This window comes from Brienomyrus brachyistius, chromosome 7, assembly GCF_023856365.1.
Source record: "Brienomyrus brachyistius isolate T26 chromosome 7, BBRACH_0.4, whole genome shotgun sequence".
NCBI lineage: Eukaryota > Metazoa > Chordata > Actinopteri > Osteoglossiformes > Mormyridae > Brienomyrus > Brienomyrus brachyistius.
In genome coordinates, this window is record NC_064539.1 from 21771601 (window position 1) to 21797285 (window position 25685).

General features: G+C 53.7%; 1 protein-coding gene across 2 annotated transcripts; it reads right to left on the reverse strand.

Moving 5' to 3' along the window:
• Positions 1–3152: 3152 nt before the first annotated feature.
• On the reverse strand, positions 3153–24854 carry rai14 (retinoic acid induced 14). 2 transcript variants are annotated; one of them, XM_049019916.1, is made up of 18 exons: positions 24713–24854; positions 24010–24081; positions 12110–12240; positions 11934–12022; positions 11618–11682; positions 11314–11371; positions 11158–11228; positions 9769–9875; positions 8746–8924; positions 8264–8289; positions 7451–7540; positions 7246–7335; positions 7044–7157; positions 6852–6944; positions 5442–6704; positions 5203–5352; positions 4961–5026; positions 3153–4866 (listed from the first exon to the last, which is right to left on the reverse strand). In XM_049019916.1, exons 2-18 carry the CDS (start codon positions 24043–24045, stop codon positions 4789–4791), a joined length of 2706 nt encoding a protein of 901 aa, XP_048875873.1. In that variant the 5' UTR covers positions 24046–24081; positions 24713–24854; the 3' UTR covers positions 3153–4788. The 2 variants fall into 2 exon arrangements, with proteins under 2 accessions (XP_048875873.1, XP_048875872.1); XM_049019915.1 differs by having other exon boundaries at positions 7038–7157.
• Positions 24855–25685: the final 831 nt, after the last annotated feature.

The window sequence follows — 25685 nt, forward strand, 5'->3', positions numbered from 1 at the left end:
CCCTAACCTCTGACCTTTACCCTCCCCATGTCAACGCCAAACTCCAACTAACCAAGAGTTCACAGGAAGTCAAGAGGCTTCAACAGAACATCCGTAAAGTCATTAAGGTGTAAATTAAAAACAAAAGAAAAAAAAAAAAAGGTTGCTATGTGATCCCGGGAAGAAGCGGAACATTTTCCAGAAAGTTCTTAAGCAAGAGAAGAGCTAACAGTGCGAGTTACAGAAGATGAACAGATCCCTACTATTCTGACAGTGACTGAGAGGAAAACCACCATCAGGAACCAGCGGCCGTGACCTCGGCCGGGCCAGCTGGAGTCCTTACACAGCGTAAAAAAATGTATGCGATAAGCTGAAGGCTTTGGCTGCATTGTGGTTCTCTGTCACCCGGAATGTGTCTCGGAGTCAAAACGTTCTGCGCATGGTGTGTAACTCGCTGTCTGTGCAGGTACCTCATGCTCTAGCTCGCTGATCTCTCCGGAAGGCCGGCGTTTCTCACACAATCTTCTCCCATTTCACAGAAACACCGAAAGCCATCACGCTACGATTTTCATTCACCCAGACGCAAAGTCGATGAAATAAATTATTTAGACTGCGTTTCGTTTCGCTTCACGCCGTAATGATGTCAGAACTAAAACAAAAAGGGCTTTTGGCTCTTCAGGGTCATGTGGGAGACACACACGCCCATGAAGACTGGCTTTGCTGTCCCCGATGGCTTGGGAACATGGTATCTTTGGGTGATGATTGGCTGACTGGGATCAAAACTCAATGATTGGCTTATAAAACAGTCCATGTTTAGTATAACTGCATGTACAGCAATGTAACACTGGCATAACATACTATAGCTGAAAATGGAAGGAAGTTCCCCCACAGAGGTTACTGTCCACACCTAGAGAGCAAAAATCCAGGTTAAGCTCAATTCAGGGCTCACAAGAGGGGAGACAGACGTCCCACCCACCCCCATGGGCCCAAACGAGACGGCCAGACCCGCCACACGGTCCTTCCCTGCTGGCTTCCGCTGCCACGCGCTGCTAAGAGTTTTCCGCTAACACGCTCATTCTTTTGAAGTCCCTTTTAACAGCACAATTACACCCCCCCCCCCAGACAGTAGACTCACTTCTCACCTTTTTAATAAGCCACTCAGAGAGCAGCACTTGCTCCCCCCCCCCCCCCAGGGCCACAGCTCCCCCATAAATCCTGTCTCTGTGCCGTGGGGACAGCAGACCCGGCCGGTCTTCGCTGCCACTGCCCACACGCCAGCTCTGGCCTTTCATGCTCAGTGAATCAGGTGTGACTAGTGGCTTATGCAGCCGCTCGGGGGGAGACGTCGGCTCTCTTGGTGGGGAGTGAATACAGACCGTCATATACAGAAGGGGGCTCTAATCACCCCAGCCCAGCTTCCTGCAGCCCCTCCCTCACTGCCTCTCCCTTTATCCTACCCTTCTTAAAGAACCATGTCATTAATATTATGGTCCCATCTGCTCAAAAATCCAGTTGAGGCATCTGTTTTAGTTTAGGCTCTTGGGGGCCTGGCGGGGGCCTCGTTGGGAGGCCCGATCTCGAGCGCGATACCCGTCATCTCAGGAGCGCAACCAAGGTGCGTGTGCCGTGGTTGGGGGGGGGGGGGGGGGGAGCGGATGTCCTGGGTCACAGCCCCCCCCCCCCCAGGGTGACAGACACAGACGGGAAGGGGAACAAACGTGGCTTCGCCCGCCGATGTGGTGATTAAGAATCTGCATTCGGGAGCAGACCCCAGACAAGAGCTGCTGGGGAATGAATTTTTAATTAGTAATTACATGCCACTACGAACACAACGAATACAGAAAATTAAAGGAAAAAAAATGACAGATATACGGTCATGTCTGGAGCCGGGTAATTTGGAGTAAACCATGTGTAGGAAATTTGCCTACGTGGGGAGTAGCAAACGGCTACGTCCTGGGGCTGCCTGGGCACCAAACAAACACACCCACACGTCTTGGGTCGGGCTGTTTGGACCTGGTCATTTAGGGCCTGGGTGGCGGTACGCCTGCAAATTGGCCACGTGTGATCTGGGGTAGTCATGCCCCACACAGAGGGCCAATCTGAGACCAGCTCTGAAGTCAGTCCCAGCACAGGAGAGCAGAGCATCCACTGAATGAGGAGGGTCCCCTCCCTTGCACACCCTTGGCCCCCAACTTCGCCACACTCGGCCGTTCGAGTTCCATTCGCTTTTATCATGTTTGTCGCAGAGATCTGTGCCTTAGAGGACGGCGACAGAGCTTTGGCAAAAGCACAGCCTGAACACGGCCTTTTTTGCAGATTCTTCTCGAGTCCGCACTGCCACCTAGTGGCAGATAGGTGTTCTTTGCCATGCCACACAAAATACAGGATGTTAACGGGGTTGAAATAATGCAAATGACTTGATAATTTTAGGTGTTTCGGGTTCATTCTGATGTACATTTGCTGACGGTGTTGGTCCATCAGACTGCGAAAATATACATGAATAAAATAATTTGCTGGGGGCGAACTGTCCATCACACACACAGAAAACCAGGGCATGACCTTGGAAAAAGACTTTAATGAGTGACAGGAAGTGGGATTTAAATACACAGTGGGGGGGGGGGACACGCAGAAATGAGGGTCAAGGTGCAGGTAAACCCCACCCTGGGGGGCCACAGAATCACCAAAACCAAAAAAAGGGAACAACATAAAAGTGGGCCAGAGACCCCAATATCTTTGCTATGGGAGATTACAGGAAATCACATCACTTCCGCACATCACACTGCCTCTAGAGGAGCAGCAGAGGGCGGCCTGGAGCCCACAGTTATAAATATCCTCCTGTTTTTAAGGATTTTAATGATTTCCACCTGCCGCACAAGGGGAAAAACATGGAATGGAGCCTGTTCTGAATGAACACGCGATTTCCAGTCACTTGGTACTGCTAATAGGCTAATAAGACACTGAGAGGTCAGCAGCAGCAGCGCTGTGACAAACCGGTAGCCCGAAGAAAACCAGCAGGACAATGGCTGGACTTCAACCGAGCAAAGCACAAGGCCAAGGTGGGGGGGGTGGGGGGGGCGGGCAAATCAGAAGAGCATGCAGCACTCCAGGGCTCAGAGCACGCGGGACACGCAGAGAGCCGCTCAGAAACTCGACAGGAACACGCCACACATCAATTGGGTTGGAGACTTTTATTGTTGAAAAGGGCGATTAGAAAAGCAGGGTAACAAATTCCTCCTCTATTACAAAGTCATTATAAAAGAGAACAAAGTAGAAATCATGCAGCCCATAGCTTCCCTGCCCTGAGAAAACACACAGGGCTCGTCCAGCACCATGGAGCCGAATGCTCTGGCACCTCAGCGACACGGGGGTCGGCTACCAGACGGGGACCCTGATACCAGAGAGGGATGATTATTCATTTTAATACAGGGGGGGAAACCTCAGTCATTCCCATAAACTGAGACACATCTCATTCATTTCCATATGTTGAGGGAACTGCTTTGATTTAACGCCTGGAGTAACACGTGCTTTCGTTTGGGGTAACAAGTGCGAAACACCTCCTGCAGATGGTGGAGGGAACTGTGAGGGTGATCCTCGGGAAGATAGAAGCCCCCCACCCCGGGGAGGGGCCCCGGGGCCAGGCCCACTGTGTGAGGACCCGAGACTCGGGTGTCTGCACGGCGAAGGTGGCCCTTGTCATACCTTTTAAGTTCCAGCCTGGGATACAGGGAAAATGTTGAGGAGATGGGCCATCCTGCAGCCTTGCACGGGGAGCAAAGTGCCAACAGCCCCGGAAGACCGGGATTGACAAGGTTTAAGAATCCGGCCCACACCCAAGGAGATAACCGTCGAGTGAGGGTTCAGGATTAGGTTCCAGTAAGCCTAATCTTAACTCTTACCCAGAGAGATGATAGCCTATTGAGGGCTAGGATTTGGGTTCAGGTAGGAAGATAGCGGGAGTTTGATCTGGACAGAGCTGCTCCGTCTGATATCGTTTCCTGTTCCCGATATTCAAAAAACACAAACACACAAAATCCCAGATGCTGAGAGGGAGACGGAGGTATTTACCAGGCCACATCATGGGGACCCACCCTCAGAGCGTCATCATTCAGGAACTACTGATCAGAGAATGTAAATAAAGATGGAAACTGGCGCCCCCTGCTGGTAGCAAGCAGGCAGACGGGTCGCTTTACCTACGTATACAAATGCTGCAAAGTCTAAATGGATTTTTAAAAAAATACAGCTATGCCGTTTGCTTTTTATAAAAGGTTTCTGCAGCTTTAACACATGCATACTGGAAAAATATACCATAAATGTAAACTCTAATAGAACAGTAAGTGAAATAAGAAAACATGCAGTTATATCACCAACATTAGCTGCACTGTTAAACCGTCAAAAAATAAATTATTTGTGAAAATTCAAGGATTCCAAGATGATGTCACAAGTACCCAATTAACACTGATAACCGCAACACAGCACACTTCCCGACCCTGCTCAGTTACTGGGAATGTGGGAGCTGATAACTGGTTTACTGACACACTCATCATAAGCATGAAGAGTCACCATTGCCTGGAATCAATGTAGACCCATTACCACCCGTATATAGGGACTCCGGGCTGAGCCAATCATATGTCTGCACTGGTTCCTGCCCTAAGGTCTGGGTAGACCTCGGGTTCTGTAGCCTGTATGTGGCTGAGCTGTGGTTCTGCTGGGATACACTTTGAGTGCAGATATTGGCGGACAGGTGGTACAGTCCTTCTACTGGACCATCAGTCTGAAGGATCCACTGTGCCAGCTCCGCCCTCCAGGGACTCACTTAGTCTCTGTGGGCATCTTGCACATCATCAGTATCTGCTTCAGGGCCTTCTGGACATCTTCATCCATCTGGCCCTGCAGGGGATTAGAAGAACCAAGTTGTGGCCTGGGCGAGTCACACTGTAAAATGGGTCCCGATAAAACAGGTAATATGGAAATGAGGCCCCACCTGTACGGCGTACAAAAGATGCATCCTGTAGACAGAGATGACCTCATGGTGCTGCTTCTTACACTCCTACAGCGAAATGGACAGGTTCACTGCACACACTCAGACGGACATGCCCACTGGGCACGCTCAGACGGACATGCCCACTGGGCACGCTCAGACGGACATGCCCACTGGGCACGCTCAGACGGACATGCCCACTGGGCACGCTCAGACGGACAATAGCTGATGGGCCCCTGACTCACCGCAAGCTGTAGCTGCAGCTGCCGGATCTGCTGCTGCAGCGAATCCACCTGCTGGTTCTGCCTCTTGGGGGCACCACTGGCATAGGACAGCTGTGACAGGCTGTTGAGGGCCTCCTTCAGCTTGCTCACCTCCCGGGTCAGCTCCTCAATCTGGGTGGGAGGGACACCATCCCCCATTAACGTTAAGAGCTGCCACCCCCCACCCCCCCACCCCAGACCTCGAGGAAGTATCAGGGCACCTTTCTGTTCTTCTCGCGCTCAGAGCTCAGAAGTGCCTCCATGCGCTTCCTCTGCTCGGCGAGGGCTTCCTGGGCCTCTGCATACTGGCTGCACAGTTGTACCTTCTGCTGCTCCCCGCTGCTGGCCAGACTCTGCCTCGCCTGCTGCTCCTCCTTCAGGTGCTGCCAGGCCTCCGCCACCTCCAGTGCCATCTCGTCCTGCTTGCGCAGGGCCTCGTGCAGCAGCTGCGTCAGCCGGGCCACCTCTGCCTCCAGCGCCTGCCTCCCGGCGGAGTCCCCTGCTGTCGCCTGCTTCTCTGCCACCAGCTGCTCCTGCAGGACCCCAACCTGCTCGGTCTTCCGAGTGAGCTGGTCCCGCAGGCCCGCCACCTGCTCCTCTAGCCCCTTGATGGCGCTGCCCAGGGAGGACACCACCTGCGTGTGGTCGGCCAGGGGCACTGTGCTGCGTGCCTGCACCTCCACCTCACGTTTCAGCAGGCCCAGCTGCTCCAGCGCCTTCTGGTAACGGACTTCCACCTGGGCTCCTGCAGCCCTCGTCTCCTCCAGCTGGCTTTCCAGCTGCTGTAGCCGCAACTCCTCGGCCTGCTGGGCCTCCAGCTTCCCGTGGGCCTCGCTGTAGGAGTGCGAGAGCTCCACCAGGCGGTGCTGCAGCCCGTCAATCACCTGGCTCAGCTCTGCCTTCATCTCCTCAAAGTCCTTGGCAGCTGCCTCCACAGAGACAGTGCCCTTCAGCGCCTCCTGCAGGATGGTGATCTCCTCCTGGGCCTCCCTGTTAGACTCCATTAGTAAGGCCTTCTCCTGGCTGCTGGCCTCCATCAGCTGGTTGTAAGAACGCCTCAGCTTCTCCTGCTCCAGGGCTCTGTCCCTTTCCTGCTCTGTCCGCACGCGAGCCAGCTCCATCTTCAGCTCATGCACCTCCTCCTCCAGAAACTCCTTGGACTCCAATGTATCCCCCTGCGACCCCACTCCCACTCCAGTGTTTTCCGAGGAGGGAGGGAGGCAGGATTTCAGCACACAGTTCTCTTGCATGGACTCCCTTAGCTCAGCCTGGAGTCTCTGCACCTCCTCTCTCAGACACTGCACCTCCTTCTCAGCTGTGCCCTTAATAGCCCCGTCTCTCTTGGGGTTGGCCTCCAGTAGAGAGCCCTCTGACACATCCTCTGCCTCTACGGCTGCTGTCTGCTCAAGGTCTGTACGGGTAGAGTGGTAGGAGGCGTTGGAGTCTATGCTGTTGGGGCGAGAGTCCTCCATAGTCTTTTCAGCCTGGGGAGATGAATGTTTCTGAAGATCAGGGACATACAACATGGACAGAGGATAGATAGGCTCAGGCAGTTCAGATGGTCACTTAATCGGGGTCTAAATGGGACTGAGAGTCGGTGTGCAGCATCTGAGCTGAGGCTTGATGCTAACCTTTAGCGTGTTTGCCAGTTGCTGGTTCTCCAGAGATAGGGCTGCCACCTGAGCCTGAAGAGTCGTCAGCTGGGCCTGCTCCTCTGACCCGACCTGGCCAAACGATACAAAAGAACCACGGGTCACCGTGAGCACCGGAAACGCTGCGGCCAAGTCAAACCCAAGCCTCCTCTGAGTGGCGCTCACACGGACATGGGTCTGCACCGCCATCTGCCTCAGGTCTTCGATCGTCTCCAGCAGCACAAGCTTCTCCTCCCTGAGTCTCTCCACCTCCTCCTTCAGATCAGCGTTAATAAGCTCGACTGCCTGGGGGGGAAGACACACACGATGAGAAGGTCATGTCCATAAACGGACCGCCTGGGGCCACTCCTGCCCCAAAGGTCATCCTGCCCACCTTGTAGCTGAATCTTTGGGAGGTGTCGCTCTTGCCAGATGGTGGCGTTTGGGTGGGGGTCAAGTAGGGTGGAGAAGCTACATCAGCAGACTGAAAAAAAAAAAAATCGCAGTAGAAAAGCAAGTCAGATGCCAGGCCTCTCCTGCTGGCCGGCCCGCATTCGGCAGAGGAGCCCTGGATCATCGACACACATCACCAAGGTTACCTGAACGGGGCTCATAAGCGGAGGAGGTGGTGCCTTCCGTTTTTTGGGGGTGGAGCTTCTGTCCTCACTTACCCGAGTCACCTGATCATGCTGGACGGAGGATGGAAATGCAACAGACAGTGTCTTTAGTCAGGTGCAATAAAACCAAGAACAGCAAACAACTCTAAAGGCCAGTAATAATAACCACAAAAACATAAGAAGAGCAGATGTCTGAGAGTAACTCGACTGCCTTGTGGCTGCAGACAGCATGGTGCTGTGTCTCTGGGAGGAAGGCACACAGTCCCTTTATTCATATCTTTGTGGGGAGAACCCTTATCTCAAAAGCAGCGACCTGAACCCCTACCCAGCCCTAACCTTAACTATAAGTAACCAAACAAAATACAAACCGCATTTTTAGTTTTTTGATTGCAGTCACTAATTTTTTTTAAATTGAGGTCACCCTTGTGGGGACTGAAAAAATGTCCCTACAAGGTAAAAAGTTTTTCAGCACATGGTGGGGAAATCTGTGTTCATTAAAAAAAACTCTCTCTCTCTCTCACACACACACACACACACACACACACACACACACACACACACACACACACACACACACACACACACACACACACACACACACACACACACACTTCCAGTTTAGCCGTGACTCAGGCCGCACTAATCACAGACACTGCAGTGAGCAGGGCAGACTGAAGCCAGGTCCCCATTTCAGTGACACCCCCGCCTGCAAATGAGTCGCTACTGGCCGTCTCCCGGAGACAGTAAACACTGGGTCTCTCAGCAGAAAGGTAGTGAGATGAACAGCCATCTTACCTGGACAGCTCTGCCAGGCTGGGAATCTGTTTCAGAAGAACAGAAAGACGGTCAGACCACACACTCACAGGCCCCGCAGTAAAGACAGACATTAAAACAGACATTAATAACGGCGGCTGAGCCAACATCCTGGAATGCTAGTGTGAATAAATAGCCATCATCCCTTAATTTGGCATCTAGCATAATAACCTACAATAAAAAAAAATTCCGTCACATACTTGCTGAAGGAATCAGCTGTAGGGGGCAGTATTTGACAAGATAACCATTCTATCCACAAGGGGGCACTCATCACACAGAAACATTAATAACTTGATGCTAAGTTCATCAATAAGGAAAAACTTTTGCTCCGAGTACAAGTAAGATTTAGGAGCAGCCAATCAGCTGACAGGAAGCTGACAGTCAGCTGACAAAATGCGAACAGGTGATGCATCTGGGCGCCATAAGACACCAGTGAGGGTGGGCTTGTCTGAAGACTCTCGCACCCGTGTCTGACTTGTCCGCTTGGAGGGCACTGGTGAGGAGGGTCTGGAGGTCCAGACTGCTGGCGTAATGAAGGACACTGTGACCCAGGGAGTCCACCAGCTTCAGGTCTGCACCATGCTGCACCAGGACCTCCACAGTAGCCAAGCTGCTGCTCTCACTGGCCAACATGACTGCCGTGCTGCAAGACAAAATCATCATCATCATCATCATCATCATCATCAGTTCACCATCCCTCCACGCTTTCACAATATAGACAAACTAAAAGAACTTTCACCAATCACCTCTCACCTACAGCACAGCTACCGGAGGAGGTGTTTGCACAGTGCATGTGTGTGCGTGTTAGCTTAGCCGGGGGGGGTGTCTCACTCAGACACTGCATGCGGCAAGGACTGTGTGCGTGCGTGTGTGACCGCATGGTGCATGTTGGAGTGTGTGTGTGTGTGTGTGTATAAATATATATTTTACATTGTGGAGACATTTGCAAAACCTGTTTTTTGACATTGTGGGGACCATTTTTTCAGTCCCCACAAGGGCAAACTCAATTTTATAAAACTGTGACTGCAATCAAGAAACTAAAAAAGCCAAACGTCTAATATTTTGTTTGATTATTTATGGTTAAGATTAGGGCTGGTCGTCATGCTGGGATCAGGGCTTCGCCCATAGAAATGAATGGAGAGTCGCCATTAAAGATACGAGTATGTGCACTGCGCGTAATGCGTGTAGGTGTGCGTGCTTGTGGCAGCACAGTGCACGTTCTGTAAATAACTGCCCGTGGGAGTTGGCATGTGGGATCGCAGGGAAATGTGCATGTGTTTGTGTCTGGACACAGCTTTGGGCAAGTTCGTCAGAGAAGATTTCGGGAGCATGTCCTCAGAAAGGCAGTAAAGCATGAAAGGCTGGCAGCTTTCACAGCGTCACCCCTGTGTCACGTGTCACATGTTCTCACATGTTGGGTGTGTGTGTGTGTGGGGGGGGAAGGCGAATTAACAAGCGGCCTGCAGGCAGGCATGTGCCTCCCTTACCAGCCGCTCCTGTCGCGCGCGTTGACGTCGGCCCCCGCCTCCAGGAGGCTGTGACAGGCCTCAGCGTGGGCATGGCAGGCAGAGAGGTGCAGGGCCGTGCGGCCCTCCTGGCGGAGGAGGGGAGGGCAGAGTCACACCATCGCACGCTTACTCACACCGGCTGCCAGATTCCCCGTCGTGCAAAACAGCGGGAGAAACGTACAAAACGCTGATTTCTTTAATTAGCGAGTGATGTTTGGATAAAGGGGGAGTGAGTCAGACCGAGAGCAGGGCCGTGCTCGTCTACCAGCAGAGGAGGTGTGGCCCCAGACCCCCCCGCTCCCCACTGGTCCCAGTCCAAGCTCCAGGTCACACTGGTCCCAGTCCAGCGCAGCTAATGATGATAATGAACATCAGCAAAAAGGCCAAGCGCTTCCTTGTGGATCTTGGCAACCATCATCCCCCACACCCCCCGCCGCCGTGATCGGGACTAACGGACGCCTTGGAAGGCCTGCGCTCCAATTCGGCCAAGACCCTGGGGAGCAATTTAACCCTCACTCTGTCAGAAAATAAACATTCAAAGTCACTCTGGGCTTTAAAAGCACTAGCAGGCACACAGTGTGTGTGTGTGTGTGTGTGTGTGTGTGTGTGTGTGTCAGTGAGTGAGGGAACTGCAATGTTTCCAGGGTAACGGAAAAAGCCAGGAAGGGGACAGGGCCAGGCAGTCAGCGTACGGCACCAGGCCGCGTCAGCTAGAGAGCACCATCATCACAGCTATGCCCCACACGGCCCACAGGGGGCGCTCCACAGCTCTCACACATGTGCAATGCCCCCCCCCCCCCCACCCCAGATACAGACCAGCCCACAACTGGGAGATCAGCTGAAACCTGAGCCGTGGAGGCCCAGACGGGCCAGACCGATGTACTGACTTGGCTCGGCTGATCTCGCTGCCTTAAACAGGCAGAAAAGGCAGCAGGACGAAAATAGAAAAGCAGCAACTCCCTGCCTGTCGGGGGTGGGGGGGGGGGACATTCATGAGATATCTATGCTATTTCAGGTTAAGTGACAGAGGTGAAGAGCCCCCAGGCATTCCTGACAACCCACAGGGTGCCCCCCCTTATCCAAACAGTGTCAGAGCGCGACCTCCACTTACAAGCCCACCCCCCCCACTCACACACCCCCCCACACTGACCTGCACACAGGAGGTTGCTATGCCTACCTGTTTCCATGGTAACTGGGATTATCTGTCCCATCCTTAACCAAACCTTTTCTATTTACTGTAATCTTCTGACCACACAGCCCCCCCCCCCCCCAACACACAAACTTTAAAGCACCAAAGCCCATTAGGGTCGTAACCAAACAGCCCCACAGACATCGGCGTATGACGCCATCGGGGACGTGTCGGCTTACCGCGTCCAGGACATTGATGGGACAGCGGCAGTCACACAGCAGCTGAATGATGGGGGCGCTCCCGCTGATGGCTGCGAACAGGGGGGGGGGGATGTCGTAAGCATAGGGCTCTCTGACCCACATGGCAGCACCCCCTCACCCCAGGGCCCACCCTACCTGCGTGATGGAGGGCCGTTCTTCCGGAACCATCCACCACATCCACTGCGCACTTACTCTGTAAGTAGGAGATATACGGGATTGGACACTGCGCTCATAGTTACCTTGTGGGGACCGCCATACACACACTGAGGATCTCAACACACAATAGACACTAATCGGCAGGCCGCTGTAATCAGCTTGGACGAAGAGCCTGTCTCGTAGTCTTACGAAACTCCCAGCATGCTCTGCTTCAGCAGTGCTGCGTTCTCTCTGGGAAAGCACACCGAGGGGGCTAAATGAGGCCCAGACACAGCGCGCTCACCTGAAGCAGCTTTCTGACACACTCCGGATGGCTGTGTTTGGCAGCAAGCTGTAAAGCACTGAAACCTGAAATGAACAAATAGAGGAGGCCAACATGAGGGTAGATGGTGGAGGCAGAGTCTGTGAGGAACTAGCCAAAGAAGGGCAGGGTTCGGCAGAGAATTCCCAGAAATGTGGGAGGGGCCAGACAGACAAAACAAAGGGGGCAGGGCTATAGATAAAGGGGCCGGCTCTACACAGGCATATCCATATAAGGGCAAGACAACATCTGAATATCACAATGAATGAATGAATGAAGGAATGGGGTCAGAGCTTACCTGAGGCATCAGTCACTGAGGTGTCAACGCCATGGACCAAGATGGCTGCCAGGCACTCAGCCTGCCCCTTGGCAGCAGCCACATGCAGACTGGTGAGAGAACGACCAAGCGTGAGCAGAAAGGCATTGGGAGACGGTCTGAGGTGCCACCTTGCGGCTGCCCCACGCCATACTCACGCCGACTTGCCATCTCCACCCAGCTTGGCGGCGCTGGCCCCCTTCTTGGCCAGCAGCGAGGTGACCTTCTCGGCCTCCCCCTGCTCCACAGCCACTAGGAGCCGGTCGTCATTTTTGCTCCATTCGTGAGTCTGCAGAGAGGACCCCAGAGAGAGGATGTTACCGCGCCTCACTGCGATGGCACAACTGCAATACACCTATCAAGAAGCCGCCCAACTGTCCGTCTCTGAGCCTCCGCTGGACAAAAAAAAACATCAAACCCTTAAAGCTTCTTAAACCATCACAGGAGGGCCATGCAAAAGCCTCGCAGGGGGCACCTTTCAGGAGACTGCCCCACCCCCCAGGGACGCTAACTAACAGCTCTCCAGAATGCACAGCGGCCCTCAGGCTGCCGTATGTCTCATGAGCGGAGCGGGATCGCGTACACCGCGGGCCAAAATGGCCAATGCATCAGTCCTGAGTGCATGCAGCACAGCGGCCCTCGTCCAGCGGTGAGAGACCCAGGTGAAGCCGAGAAAGCGATTTGGTGCAGCAGGGATGAGAGATGAGCGAGAACAGCATCACAGACAAATGGGATTGTAGGAAAAACGAACACAGGAATATAAAACTAAAACAGATGAGATGGGCTGTAATTACACTTAATTAGGCCTGACAGCAACCCAGTTATGAAATTATGACACCAGGAGGGTGATAAAGGTACTTAAGCCGTTGTGATACAATATTGCCTTGCATAAGCAAAACTGGCTGCCTTGAGATTTCCTCACATTTAACAAGGGCTGTGAAGACAAAGAAATGCACACAGTGCATTTACATGGGGGTCATCTGGGCCCCGTGCGAGAGGAGACCCCAGACAAGTTTAAGCAGCCAATTACATGCCAGGAGAGCCAGCTTCTCGAATCCCAATCACTCGTATTGTCAACACCTAGACTATGAGAAGCAGGAAAAAGAAGGCAGCCAACTGCAATCTGAACCCAATCCCACCCTCCTTTTAGGGAGAGTCCGACCCCAAGTCCGCTTTCCCTTTAGGGCGAGTCCAACCCTTCTCCCGGTCGCAGTTTCGCTGACCCGACAGAAACCGCAGCACCTGAGCTGGTCCTGGAAGCATTTCAGTGGCGGAAAACCCCATGTTTGTGGTCGGGTTTCCCATTTGACCTACAAAAGTTATTTCAGGGTCCGCGGCTCCATCATTAGCTGATGAGGAACCCAGGACATCAGGCTCCTTCCACGGGGCCCCAGTGCCGGCTGGCCCGAACGTCCTCAGAACCAGTCATCTTTGGCCCACAGTCAGTCAAGGATGGAGGGAGGACGTCATAAACCCAAAGACCCGGCACAATGGCACAGATAAAATCCCCAAAACTGCAGATCTATGCAACACATTACACCGAAAAATACCATCAGGAAGTGGGACCAGTCCCTGTCATCACTCCGCTCTCTGATACCGAGAATCTGCATCCTGCCTACTGTCCACCTCCACAGCCCCCCTACCCCCAAAGTTCAGTCAGGATTATAGAGAAACACCCACCCATAAATGCACGTTGAACCCATGGCTGAAATAACCACCCCATCCCCACCCCTCGCCACATTCCTCTCCGCTAACGACGATCACAGATGTGCATATAAAAATCTGGGTTATACTTCGGGCACATCATTAAAATGGATGGTTTCCACCTTTCCGGCACAAAAATACAACAATACATTTTTACAACAACTAGGCTCTCTGGGGGGGGCAGTGTTACCTCACCTCACCAGCAACCCCGGGGACTCTGCCCTCCCCCATAAATCCCCTTTCCTTATGTGCTGGCATCGCCCGGACAGCCCCGAGACTGATGCGTGGACCGCGACGGAGCTACAGTTGAGGTTCGAGGTCTTGCTCAAGGGCCCAGAGGCGACGATTATTCCGCTGACAGATATACCAAAGCAGGTGGTGCCAGTACATTCCAGAAAGCCATTTCAGGCACAAGGGGCCAATGGACATGGATTCACGACACATTTCCCAGACTCACTGGGGCGCAACCGTGACGAAAAGCCATCTGAGGAGAAGCAGGCCAGTAGGGTCACAGCCCGAGAAACTTCACACCGATTCACTAGAGCTCCTCGACTTACAAGGCCACACACACAGACTGTGAGTCTGAATCTGCCTCATCTCTTTTATTTACATAAGCAGAACACCTGGCAGAGACTGGTGGATGAGCACCTCACTGCCACAGCAGGGATGGGCTCAGAATGTATGACTTGAAAGGTGTGGTTCCATCTTGCAGGTTAACCATGTTGACCTTCCGGCCTGGGACTAGGCCAACTGCGCTGCCTGCCCTCTAAAGGAGCCTACTTTCCATTTCCTGTCTGAAAACGGAAAATAGGGGCAGCTCTGAGGGAGCCTGACCTTCCTCTCTCCTTCCTCCATCTGATGCCACACCAATGCACACCTCCTGCGTCACCGATGTGCGCACACTTCTGCTGGAGTGCCAGGCTCCCGCTGAGTCACATCCAACCTTGGCACGGGGCCTCGAGGGTCAGCTGACCGCGACTCGGCGCCCTCTGTAGGTCGAGGCCTCGCCCAACAACGGAAAGTAGGGCTATCTCTGGCAATATGCAGGACAGAGGTGGGGGAGGGATCGACGGAAACGCCCATTTCAGCCAGTCAGTCTGTCACTCAGACAGACATTGTTTTACCATTAAGGCTGCAAAGGCTGAAACATGTGACTGGCGGGTGAGAGAGGTCGTTCCAGCTGTGATTATGTTGTTGATGGTAAAAACGACATTGCAGCCGCTGCATGCGAGGCTCCATCTGGGTCTGGGGCTGAAGCAGCCTTCTGGGCATTTTGGTGCACTTCTCCGCCCGGCACGTGGCGAGCAGTGGGTGTTAACAGCACCAACGCGAACACGAGCACAGGCCAGCGTGTTAGTCAGAGGAGCCACGGCCAGCGACGGGCCGAGCAGGCGGGCCGCGGGTGGGGGTATCGCCGCGGGTGGGGGTATCGACTCAGATGGGCTCCCTGAGGGGCGGGGGGGGGAGGGGGGGGTGTGTCTTCTGCCCTTTTCCTCCAGAGAGAGTTTGCTTCTCTCTAATCTCTAAAGATTCTTAGCAGCTTGGAGAGACAGAAAGCGGGGGGGGGGGGCTTCAGGGACTGTACTCCTGAAACTCTGACTCACCCCAGGGCGTGACGCCCTCCCCAGCGCCCTACGTGTCCCGTCAGCCCGAATGCTGGATCACAAACACTACAAGGACCTCGGATCTCCAGCACTAGAACCCGCCCCCGGTACTGACTGCCCATTAGGGTGAGAGCCAGACCCCTTTCCCCCAGGAGGCCTCAGAAGCAGCACAAAGCGACATCATGGTTACCACCCAAGGCGAACCGCACCCCCCGTTACGAGTGCGAGACGACATCAGGCTGACAGGAAATTAGAGGGTGTGCTTACAATCACAAACACTGGCATCACCACGTAACCACACATAAGGGAGATGAGCCCCCCCCCCCCCAAATACCATCACACACAGACCCCCACTGCAGGACACAAACATTCTTCACCACTTTCCTCTGCTCAGCGCCTGGACTGATCCAATGAGGCCCACATGCTTCTGTGTCTGGGAGTAAAAATAGCTCATACAGCAAACTTCCTGCTACGGGAATAACTCTTCCCGTCTATAAATAAGGACCATTCACCTTTTAACACACCAAGGTTTTCCAAAACACTGCATACCCCTCCCCCGGTGTGCAGAGTGGAGATACAATAACCGATCGGCCCCATGTGCCAAAGCCGAGACCACGGCAGCATCTGCTTCTGCTTCTGAACCCGGCTCTGAACCCGGGACGACGCGACCACTGCTCCGGACGTCCGCACAGAGGAGACTGCTGGTGTCAATCAACAACCACTGCATGCTAGGATATGGATGCGTGCCAAGTGCAGCTCGATATGGATCCTACCTGCTGGGACAGGAGCTGCACTGGGAGATCTGGGAGCAGCGCAGATAGGAGCCGAGGGCTTTTCAACATCAGCCCACCCCTCCCCCCTCCCCCCCACAGAGCACAGCTGGGCCCCCTTAGCCATCGGACACGCGGCAGCACCGCCGACGTCCCTCCGGAAACACAGACGAAACCCGAAACCCAAAAGTGCAGCCGCCGAATGAGGCCCATATGGCTGCTAGAGACACAGAGATACCGGGGACCCCTGCCCCTGCCCTGGGTCACCCCCCCACTGCCTTTATGGAGTCGCGCACGATCCTACTGTACAACCAGTCAGGAAAGACCTGTACTTCAGCAAAAAAGCTTCTTGCCCCCAGGACAGCTGGAGCCCCCTGGGGATGAAGGTCACTGGGGAAAGGGGCAATGACACAGAAAGCGTGAAGAGGGGAGGCCGGCGGCTTAGCGGTTCAGACGCAGCGACCAGACGGTCGTCGGCTCTAATCCCGAGGGTGGGTTCTGTGTTACGGCCCTGTGCTCAGCAATTAACCCGGATTTCGGAGGGGAGTGTGTGGTCGGCCCGATCCAGCACGTGATAGCCGGGCACCCTGGCCTCCTCCAGGGAAGCTCTGCTTAATCCTCCGGGCCGGCTCCCGCCCCAAGCCCCCGCTTCGCTGCCGCTCATCGGCTTTGTGTGTCCAGCTGTACGCACGCCCCCGCCCCTCCCGGACACCGGCTCCTCTGTGATTGGCTTTCCTGATTATGCATGCTTGCCTGCCAGCCTCTGATTGGATACTGCAGACAGCTGGGCCCAGTTGGAGCCTTGGGATTAGTTTGGCCGCTCGCCGCTCAGAAGTTCTCGCCCAATAGCTTTGTCTGACCTGAAAGGCTTTGGGTGATCCTGCTTACCAGTGGCTGCCAAGCCACCTTTTATATGGGAGATTCTGGAGGCCATTCTGATGCACACACACACTCTCACACAGATGCTAATTCTGGGGAGTGAAGTCCCTCAGCCGTGCTGATAAAGGCTCTTTGTTAGGCCTGACAGTCCGGCCCATTGTGCTCCAGAACCCACATCGGGCTTAAAAATGATGTCCTTGGGGGCCGTAAATCTCGGGCCGGATCAATAGCAGAGCCTCACTTCGGGAAGCGTTTTGGGGAACGTCTTGCTTCCAGGGACCTGTGGGCCCCCACTGAAGAACAGCTCTGTCTGGGGGGGCGACCCCCACTAATGCAATGTTTCCGTGGAAACGCCATCCCCCTGGCCCCTACAGCCCGACTGCCTGGGCTCTTGTGCAAGCGAACACCCCCACCACCCCCACCGGCACCCCCCCCACCGCCGCTTCCAGCTCTGCTGGGAAACCAAGGAACGAACCAGAAAGAACAGCTGCTGTGGGGTTAGAACATGAGACTAGAGGCAGACACCAATCAAGACTAGACTTTCACCCATAGTGCCAAGGGATGGACCTGTGGGGACACGAGGGCCCCCGAGGAGGGCCCCTGCAGTGACACAGAGGGCACTGCAGGGACAGAGAGGGCCCCTGAGGATGGCCCCTGAAGATGGCCCCTGAAGATGGCCCCTGCAGTGACACAGAGAGCTCCTGAGGATGGCCCCTGCAGTGACACAGTTGGCCCTGCGGGGACACAGCGGGCCCCTGAGGATGGCCCCTGCAGTGACATGGATGGCGACTGTCCAGGAAACACGTGAGGAAGATGTCAGGCCAGGACAGAGGATGGAGGCAATCACAGCAGGGTCAGACAGGAGCAGCAGATGCACCTGGTCTTCGGTGGGGGTTGGGGGGGGTGAGGCTGGATAAGCTTTGGCAGAGCCAGTACAGCCACCTCAGCCAGAATGTAAAGCTGCCTAGACAAACTGACAGACCATGGGGTTCATCCTTCAGCTCCTGGGCCTGGGCTGGTCATCTTTACACCCAAAGATGACGCTCAGAGATTCAGTCAGTCCCCTGACCGATAATCGAATGGTAATTGAAGATTAGCATTACACACAAATAATTAATCCGGTTGTTAAAGCTGACCTTAACCTAACAGTACTTTCTAGTCCTCTAGTAAATGAAAGGCCCCATATGGATACAACCAAAAGAAGTGCAGATTCCTCCAGAACGGGGGGGGGGGGGGGGGGGGGGGGCTCCCATCTCCATCTGAAACACACACACACAAAAAGCACGACCATCGCAGTGTCAAACATCATAATCCATTTTAAGATCCTGTGTGTCCGGCAGAGACTGGCTGCCAGAATTTGACTCTCACACCGATGCTGATATTTATTTTCCACCAGCCAAGTCATTAAGAGAAGCAGGCGAGAGACGTTTATGAGGAACGGCATGATGGGGTAAAGTACACCAGCGAGCGCCGGTGCGAGAGGCGAACAACAGCCACTGCAATACACACAAACTGCCTTCAGCTGAAATCAGAGCAGGGGGCAGCCTTACCTAGGGAGGTTAGCCACCCGCAGCGCCCCCCCCCCCCGTGCCTGCTACCCCCCCCCACTGTGCCTGCCAGTTCTTTTAGTGTCACAAGTGTTCTGGCCACAAATACCACAATTGTAAAACAAAGACAATGGCAGAGCAGAAAAGGCACGGCAGAGCTGCCAGGATGTCAGTGTTGCAATCACAGGCCCGACTATGCTAGAACCACCGGCCGGGCAGACCCCAGGCACGCACACGGGCAGGCAGGCGGACCAGCGCCGGGCAGACGCCAGTCAAACCCACTGCCCTCGGCATGCGAGGGCACTTCATACACCTGCTATTAAACACGTTTAATTACAGGAACAACTGTGAGCTTCTCAAGAACACAGGTGTGTAATTTTCATACGGCATTCACAGGTGACATGAACATAATTACTGCATTAGAATTATAATTACTGTTTACAATATTCTTTACACTCTTCCACTTCATGTCAAGTAGAACTAGCTGGTTACTGAGCTGGTGACCTAAACTACCAATCATTTCAGCTAAGTGCTATAAATATGGCAAGAGTCTGTCAGAGCGCACAGTAAAGTGGATAAAACGTTAATTAAATGTCTTTCGTAATAATCTGGACCTGAACAGTAAGGTGCTGAACGGCATTTTTTAATGGATTTGATAAGTCTCATATTTACACCGATTTTCCATGATAACTCTTCGCTCTGAGCATGTTTTTAAAATACCATGAAGTAATTATTCAAGGACCCAGAAAGTCTGAACATATTAAGTCTCTGAGTTGCAGCTCAGCTAGGGGGAACTAAAATAAGTTTAAATTAACGAAGCGAGATCGACTTCAGCCCTCCAGAGCCAAGACGTCACCGGTCACTCAGGGCTAATTCACACCTAATAAACTGCCCCCAGACAGATATGCATGCCGCAGAGGGCAGGCCACATTCCTGGACAACAAAAAGCAAGGGTAGATCATGTTCTGCTGGATCAAAACAGATTCTGAAAACAATTACAAGCACCGACCCAGATGGAAAATAGACTCCGACTGGGCCTTGTTTTGAAAATTAAGAGGAACAGCAGGTTGTTGAAGTGGGATTTGAAAGCCCCGTCCTCACTGGGCAATGTGCTCCAAATCAGGGACCCAGGCGGGTCTGGACCCCCAGGACCTGGAGTAACTCCCAGCTCCGACTGGCCCGCCTCCAAACCCCTGCATCATTCAGAACGGCTACCCTGCAGCCAACAGTCTGAACACCACAATGAATACCCCTCCGTTGGCCACACAAATGCCACTTTGCGACACGGCTAATTACCCTCACACCGCTGCCAAGTGGGCAAAACAGTCCTTCAATCAAAGGGCGGCTTTGGATCCGCGGCACCAGCAAACTGCCGAGCGATCCCTGGCAGCAGACAGGCGTCAGGGCCGGAGACGTGGAGGAACAGCCGCGAGAGGGCACTGGGGTCATGGTGCCGACTGCATTACAGAGCACCGGCACCGGCAGAACACACAGCAGAGAGAGGTACGGCTCACAATAGGGAAACGGAGCAGATAATACTGTATTTACACAAACAGTACAAACCTGAAGTGGCTTGTGAGTCAATGCTACCAGCATGCAACAACAGAGAGACAGAGACTGAGAGACAGAGACTGAGAGACACGTGGGGGGAGAAACAGGGCTGCGAACCAGCAGAGGCAGGGAGACGTCCCAAGGACCAAGATACCAAATCACAGGTACTGTGATGTAACTTAAGACGGAGAAACAGCGCAACACAAAGGCAGACAGATGGTTTTCCCCAAACAAGGAGGTGTGAATCCTACATCTCCTCTGGGGAGACACAGATCCCCAATTTCACGCAACAGGAACCAGCACCGAGCAGCGCTGATCCCACTGCTGGAAACGCAGCAGACAGACCTCATTTCCCCCGAAAGTTTCCAAGCCCATCTGTCTATGTCTACCAAACCTCAAGCGGCGTTTCCGGATTCAGATTTAAATGCCACGTCACTGTAAAATGGCCTCTGATTACACGTAGACCACGGCGGGATGGACCGCGGAACTGCTGTGGTTTGAAACGAACGCACAGTGAGTGCATCCAGGCAACGTGCAGCGCCATCTGAGGGTGATGTCCCATCACTACAACACCACAGGCTATACAGCCATTAGTGGCTTTATGTTTGTTTGGGTGCTGGGTTACCTGACCAATTCCTGTCGAATTTCAAGTAGATGGCAGGACAGCACATAAACAAACAATCTCAACCAGAAACTACCCATGACAACGCAGCGGAGTTCCGCCAACATGGCTGCTGTGCCTTGAAACCGAGGAAAAGGGAAGAGAGATTCGAGCAAATCCGAGGAGGGGACAGAAGCCAATGGACAGCTGGCCTGTGTAAATCTGATTACACTTCCCCATGTAATAGGAACAAAGAACGAAGACGCAGTCAGGAAAAGCCACTTTCTCAAAAGACCTAACATTTAAACTCAGGCTGCCTCACTGCCGTGGCATTTAATGAGCATTTATAAAACTCCTTCGGGAAGGGGGAGTGTGTGGAGGAGGGTCAGGCCGACGGTCACTTCCTGTCTGTGTCAGAGTACTGCTGGCGTCTGGAAACACAGCCCCCCCCCCCCCCTTCCCCAAACACAGAATGCTAATCCATCATTTTACACCCAAAAGTACAACTGCAGAAAGTAGTTTGAAATATGTAACTTGCATGTGCTTAAAATCAGTACAAAAATGCTAAGATACAGTTTACTGTACTGGTGAAAATCTGAAGCCAACTCGATCCAGCCTGTGCAGTTTGTGGGGGGACTGAGCAGCGGGCAGCCAGAACCAGGACTAAGCGTCAGAAAAAGATCAGGAACGTGAGCCCAGCACAGGCAGAACCGGGACTGGGAAAAAGGACAGGAACATGAGCCCAACACAGGCAGAACCGGGACTGGGAAAAAAGGACAGGAACATGAGCCCAACACAGGCAGAACCGGGACTGGGAAAAAGGACAGGAACATGAGCCCAACACAGGCAGAACCGGGACTGGGAAAAAGGACAGGAACATGAGCCCAACACAGGCAGAACCGGGACTGGGAAAAAGGACAGGAACATGAGCCCAACACAGGCAGAACCGGGACTGGGAAAAAGGACAGGAACATGAGCCCAACACAGGCAGAACCGGGACTGGGAAAAAGGACAGGAACAAGAACCGGGACTGCAGCAGCTGACGGCGCCGTACACAGAGAAAGAATGACAAGCAGGAAACGACAAATAAAACTCAGACATGATGAGGAGCTGAAATATTACTCAGCAAGGGGGTGCACAAATGCCAAGCGACAAACAGGAATAACTAATAATAATGTGCTGGAGCCCCCACACCCACATGCCCCCCCCCCGGCCAGCATGTATTTGTTCTGCAGAGCCTGCGTGCTTGCAGAGGCGGTCTTGGTCTATAACATCTTTACATAATTCATCTGCACGGCCAGGATTTCCTAAAATTACCCGCAGTACAGCATGTGTGCACGGTTTGCCAGCCGTGACCAGCCGCCTTCCCACCAGAACGCTCTGCATTGCCGTCCCCGGCGCCCACGCAGAGCTGCGGTTTGGGCCGGGCCGTGCACCGCTTCCTCATGGGGCGGCAGGCAATGGCGGGGGCGGCCCGGGGAAATGGGATGCCTGACCCCCCTCTCTGTTCCCCTATTAAAGCAGAGGATGGCCTGCCTCAAGTTCATTCCCCAAAAAGGTCTGCAAGAGGCTCTCTTCCAGAGGGAGATTTCGCGGAAACAGGGAACACACAGCACCGTGGCACGATTCCTGCACACTTAGTCACTGTGCTGCACCTACACATCTATGCTCCAGTCAGATGCTTCACCACTCCAACCCATGAGGCTCACCCGAGGCAGGCTGACAAAGGCGGACCATGGATGGAGCAGATGGAGCGAGTGGGGGCAGCTCTAAAGGCAGAGAGAGATGCGAATGGCTGACGGTCCCCCCACGCAGATGATAGCGGACAGCTGCCCGACATGACAGCATACAGTCAGCAGAGCGCAGTGAACGTGATGGGCAACAGGACCCGAATCAGACCCCCCCACCTCAGTCCAATATCATACACTCCTGTTATACACTCAGTCCCTTTGCCATAGTCTCAAAAGCCTGACAGGAACAAAATGAGCCCCCGCCCCCTCTATTCGGTGTGGGCGGATAACCCCACCCAGCCTCCTCCCAGTGTCAATATAAACATCTGACATTCGAGTGGCACCGTCGCGCTCGACTGGCTCGGAGCCGCTCAGCACGGATCCGGGGCGGCCCAGCCCTTCCCCTCAGGCCCGGCGGATGGCTGCCGGTGGCGCCGCGGACAGAGAGATGAGTCACTTCCCCTGGAGTGGAGGCTGCAAGTCTCAGCCTGGGAGCGACTAGTGTGTTAATCTTCCTGGCAGGTTCTGACCACCGGGGGACATTGGGGGGGACCAAGTAGCACACTGACAGGGGAGAAGGTGCCCCAGCACCTCAGCCTGAAGGACGTGACCTCGAATCCCAGTGCCGCGGGGCCCCGCCCACACCCTCCACACAAATGGCCGTCATGATAACGCCGTGCAAAGCAAACCACCTCAGCCATGTTCCTGCCGGGGACGTTACCACAGCGGTCCTGCTGATAATTACAGCACACTTCCTGATTAGGTTTACACGATCCAGATTCCAAGCGCTGCTCCAAAGATGGGGGCCGAAAGGCTTCCTTTAAGTGTTTGCTCTGTTCTTCGTACTCCGCTCTGTGAAGTGCGATCGGCAGTGAGGCACCAGGCTTAGCAGAGCCCGATCTCACACGGCATTCTTAGCGCTGGACCGGCGCACTCCTTCTACCGGGGTGGGCTGGCGATTAAGGGCCATGATTACGGGGCTGCTGGCAAGGGATGGCGTGCCTGCTGCATTCTTACACTCTGACAGGCAGAGCTCGTTTCGGAGACTCGCTGGAAGTCAGCCCCCCCCAGCTCCTCCAGCTCCTCCAGTATGAAGAGCTCGTCCATGCTCTGTTCGACACACCCACCGAGTCATAGCTGAACCGCTAACCCCGTCACCCACCGGATACTGGTGCGAGAGCGCTTGTGGTATGTTTGCGGCTTGCTTTGCAGCACAGAATTAGTTGCGGACAGAGGTGCTCATTACCTGGCCAGTTATGAGATTTTGGGAAAGCTAAACACACAGGACAGGGAGAAACCGGGACTGACTCCTAAACCTCAACCTGTCGATCAGACTATGTGACATGTAACCTGTGTGACACCTGGTCACTAAGGATGGGAATGACGTCCCGGAAAGGGACGGGGGCAGCAGACTCTCCGCAGCCATAATCCCCCCCCATAGTCCCCAGGCTGACATTCTTAGCCATTCCCTCCACAAATCCTCTGTCCTTCGAAAGAGGAATCTGAGAACCCTCTTACCCGTGAAGAGCTTCACTTCAGAGCAGATGGAATCCTAGCACGGATCACTTGAAGTAAAGGCAATCGCACAGGGGCATCCAATTAATTCCCCAACTCCGACCCTAGCGCACCCACCCCCCGCCCTCCAGTCGATCCGGGACAATACAGTACTCACGTCGCTCTTCCTGAACTTTGCTTTAAGGCTCTTCATGTCGGTCCATACAGCTCACCCAGCGTCTGGAACAATCTGCGTGCCATAAAAAAAAAAAAAGTTCTTTTTTTTCCCTGCGAGGGGCCATGACGTGTCCAGGCGGGACAAGCACCAGCTCTGTGCGTGATTAATGTAACCCCATTCGAACTGGATATACGCGCTTTTGGAAACAGCACCGGGCAGGAAGCACTCTGTCCGAGCACCGTGCAATCGTCTCTGTCCTTGTGCATGCAATCACGCTACTTTTAATGACTTAAAATAACTTTTAACCACTTTATCCATCTCCAAGAGACACGCCTATCCCCCAGCCAACATAGAGATACGGACGCCTCCCCGTCGAGATCAGCCCAGTGTGCATGACTCCGGACACCTTAAAAACCCTAAAATAAGTCTGTTGAATCGGAACGGACGGCGAGGCGGTGCGGCGGACCGTGCGGAGCCGTGACAGCGCGCACGTTTACCGTCTGGAGCAGCTAACTCGTGTACCGGGCGATCACACGGTGCACGGCGCGCCATTACCGCACAGGAGCGGTAACTCGGACTAACACCCTGAAGACCTTTGTCTAATGGTGCCCGGAGCGGAGCTGGAACAAAAAAGCCCTGCCGATCTCCCGATTGGTGACACGAGCTGGCGGGACGTGAGTCCTGACACAGGCTGCACACTTACCGGCTCCGCGGAAAGTTACGCGGCCGGAGGATCGGCGCGGCGGGACCTGTTGAGCGTCTTCTCCTCTCCGCTCCTGTACTTCTCTCCGCGGACACTGAGTGCCCAGGAGCGCCGAGCCGGCCTGCCGTGCCGCGATGGCTTCGCCGCCCGCGAGGGTGACGTCAGTCGCATAGCGCCCCGCCCCCAGCACTGCCCCCGTCCCCGCCCCCAACGAGGTGAACCTGAGTCGGTACATGCATCGCACCATCGGCGGACCGGCAAGCACCGGTATCTGTTGCTTGCTTCACTCTCTCCAACTTTATCCATTGAAAAACGACTCAACGATTTCTCAGTTTCCACACTGCAAAAATTTCCCACTGTCGTGTAAAAAGAAGCATACGTAGCATTTGTAGATCCTGTAAAATTATTACCTAATAATTAACACAGCGTTTATTATTATTTATTAGGAAAATAATAATAATAATAATTAAAGTTAAATAAATTAGTTTGGTATGTAAGAGACAGTGAAGCTCTCAGTAAATTACAAGCCCATCTGTATTCTCCAGGATCAACTTCGAGTCTTTCACATGTAAGTTGTTTTTTATAAAAACAATTAATAGAAAATAAAAAGCAGTCTCCTCTTGATCGGACCAACAACTACCAATCGGACCAACAACTACAAATCGGACCAATTAACTTAATTAAAAAAACACACCTTAATTAAGGATTTCCCTGCACATACAACGGAAAGAAGTTCTAGACCCTCTGAGAGGGCAAGACACTTAAGGATTTTGTGTTCTATAAAGGAATCTTCGTCGGGATGGGGGTACTCCACTCTAAAGGCAAGAGGAACCACGGAGCACACCTGATATGCGAACGTTGTTCATTCTGGCATCTGGACACGCTGCATTTTGACAGTCTCAAACACACCCCCTGGTGAGTTATGTCAGAGGAATCCTATTCAGGCTGGAGTCCCTGGAGTGTAGATGGGGGT

Excerpts from the sequence above, each read along its gene's own strand:
- rai14 (XM_049019915.1), bottom strand. The coding sequence starts at position 24,045 with ATGAAGAGCCTTAAAGCAAAGTTCAGGAAGAGCGAC. Across the intron at positions 6,945-7,037 it reads CGGTGCAGACCCATGTCCGT|GTCGGGTCAGAGGAGCAGGC; the intron begins GTGAGCGCCACT and ends TCGTTTGGCCAG. Across the intron at positions 5,353-5,441 it reads AGCGCGAGAAGAACAGAAAG|ATTGAGGAGCTGACCCGGGA; the intron begins GTGCCCTGATAC and ends CCTCCCACCCAG.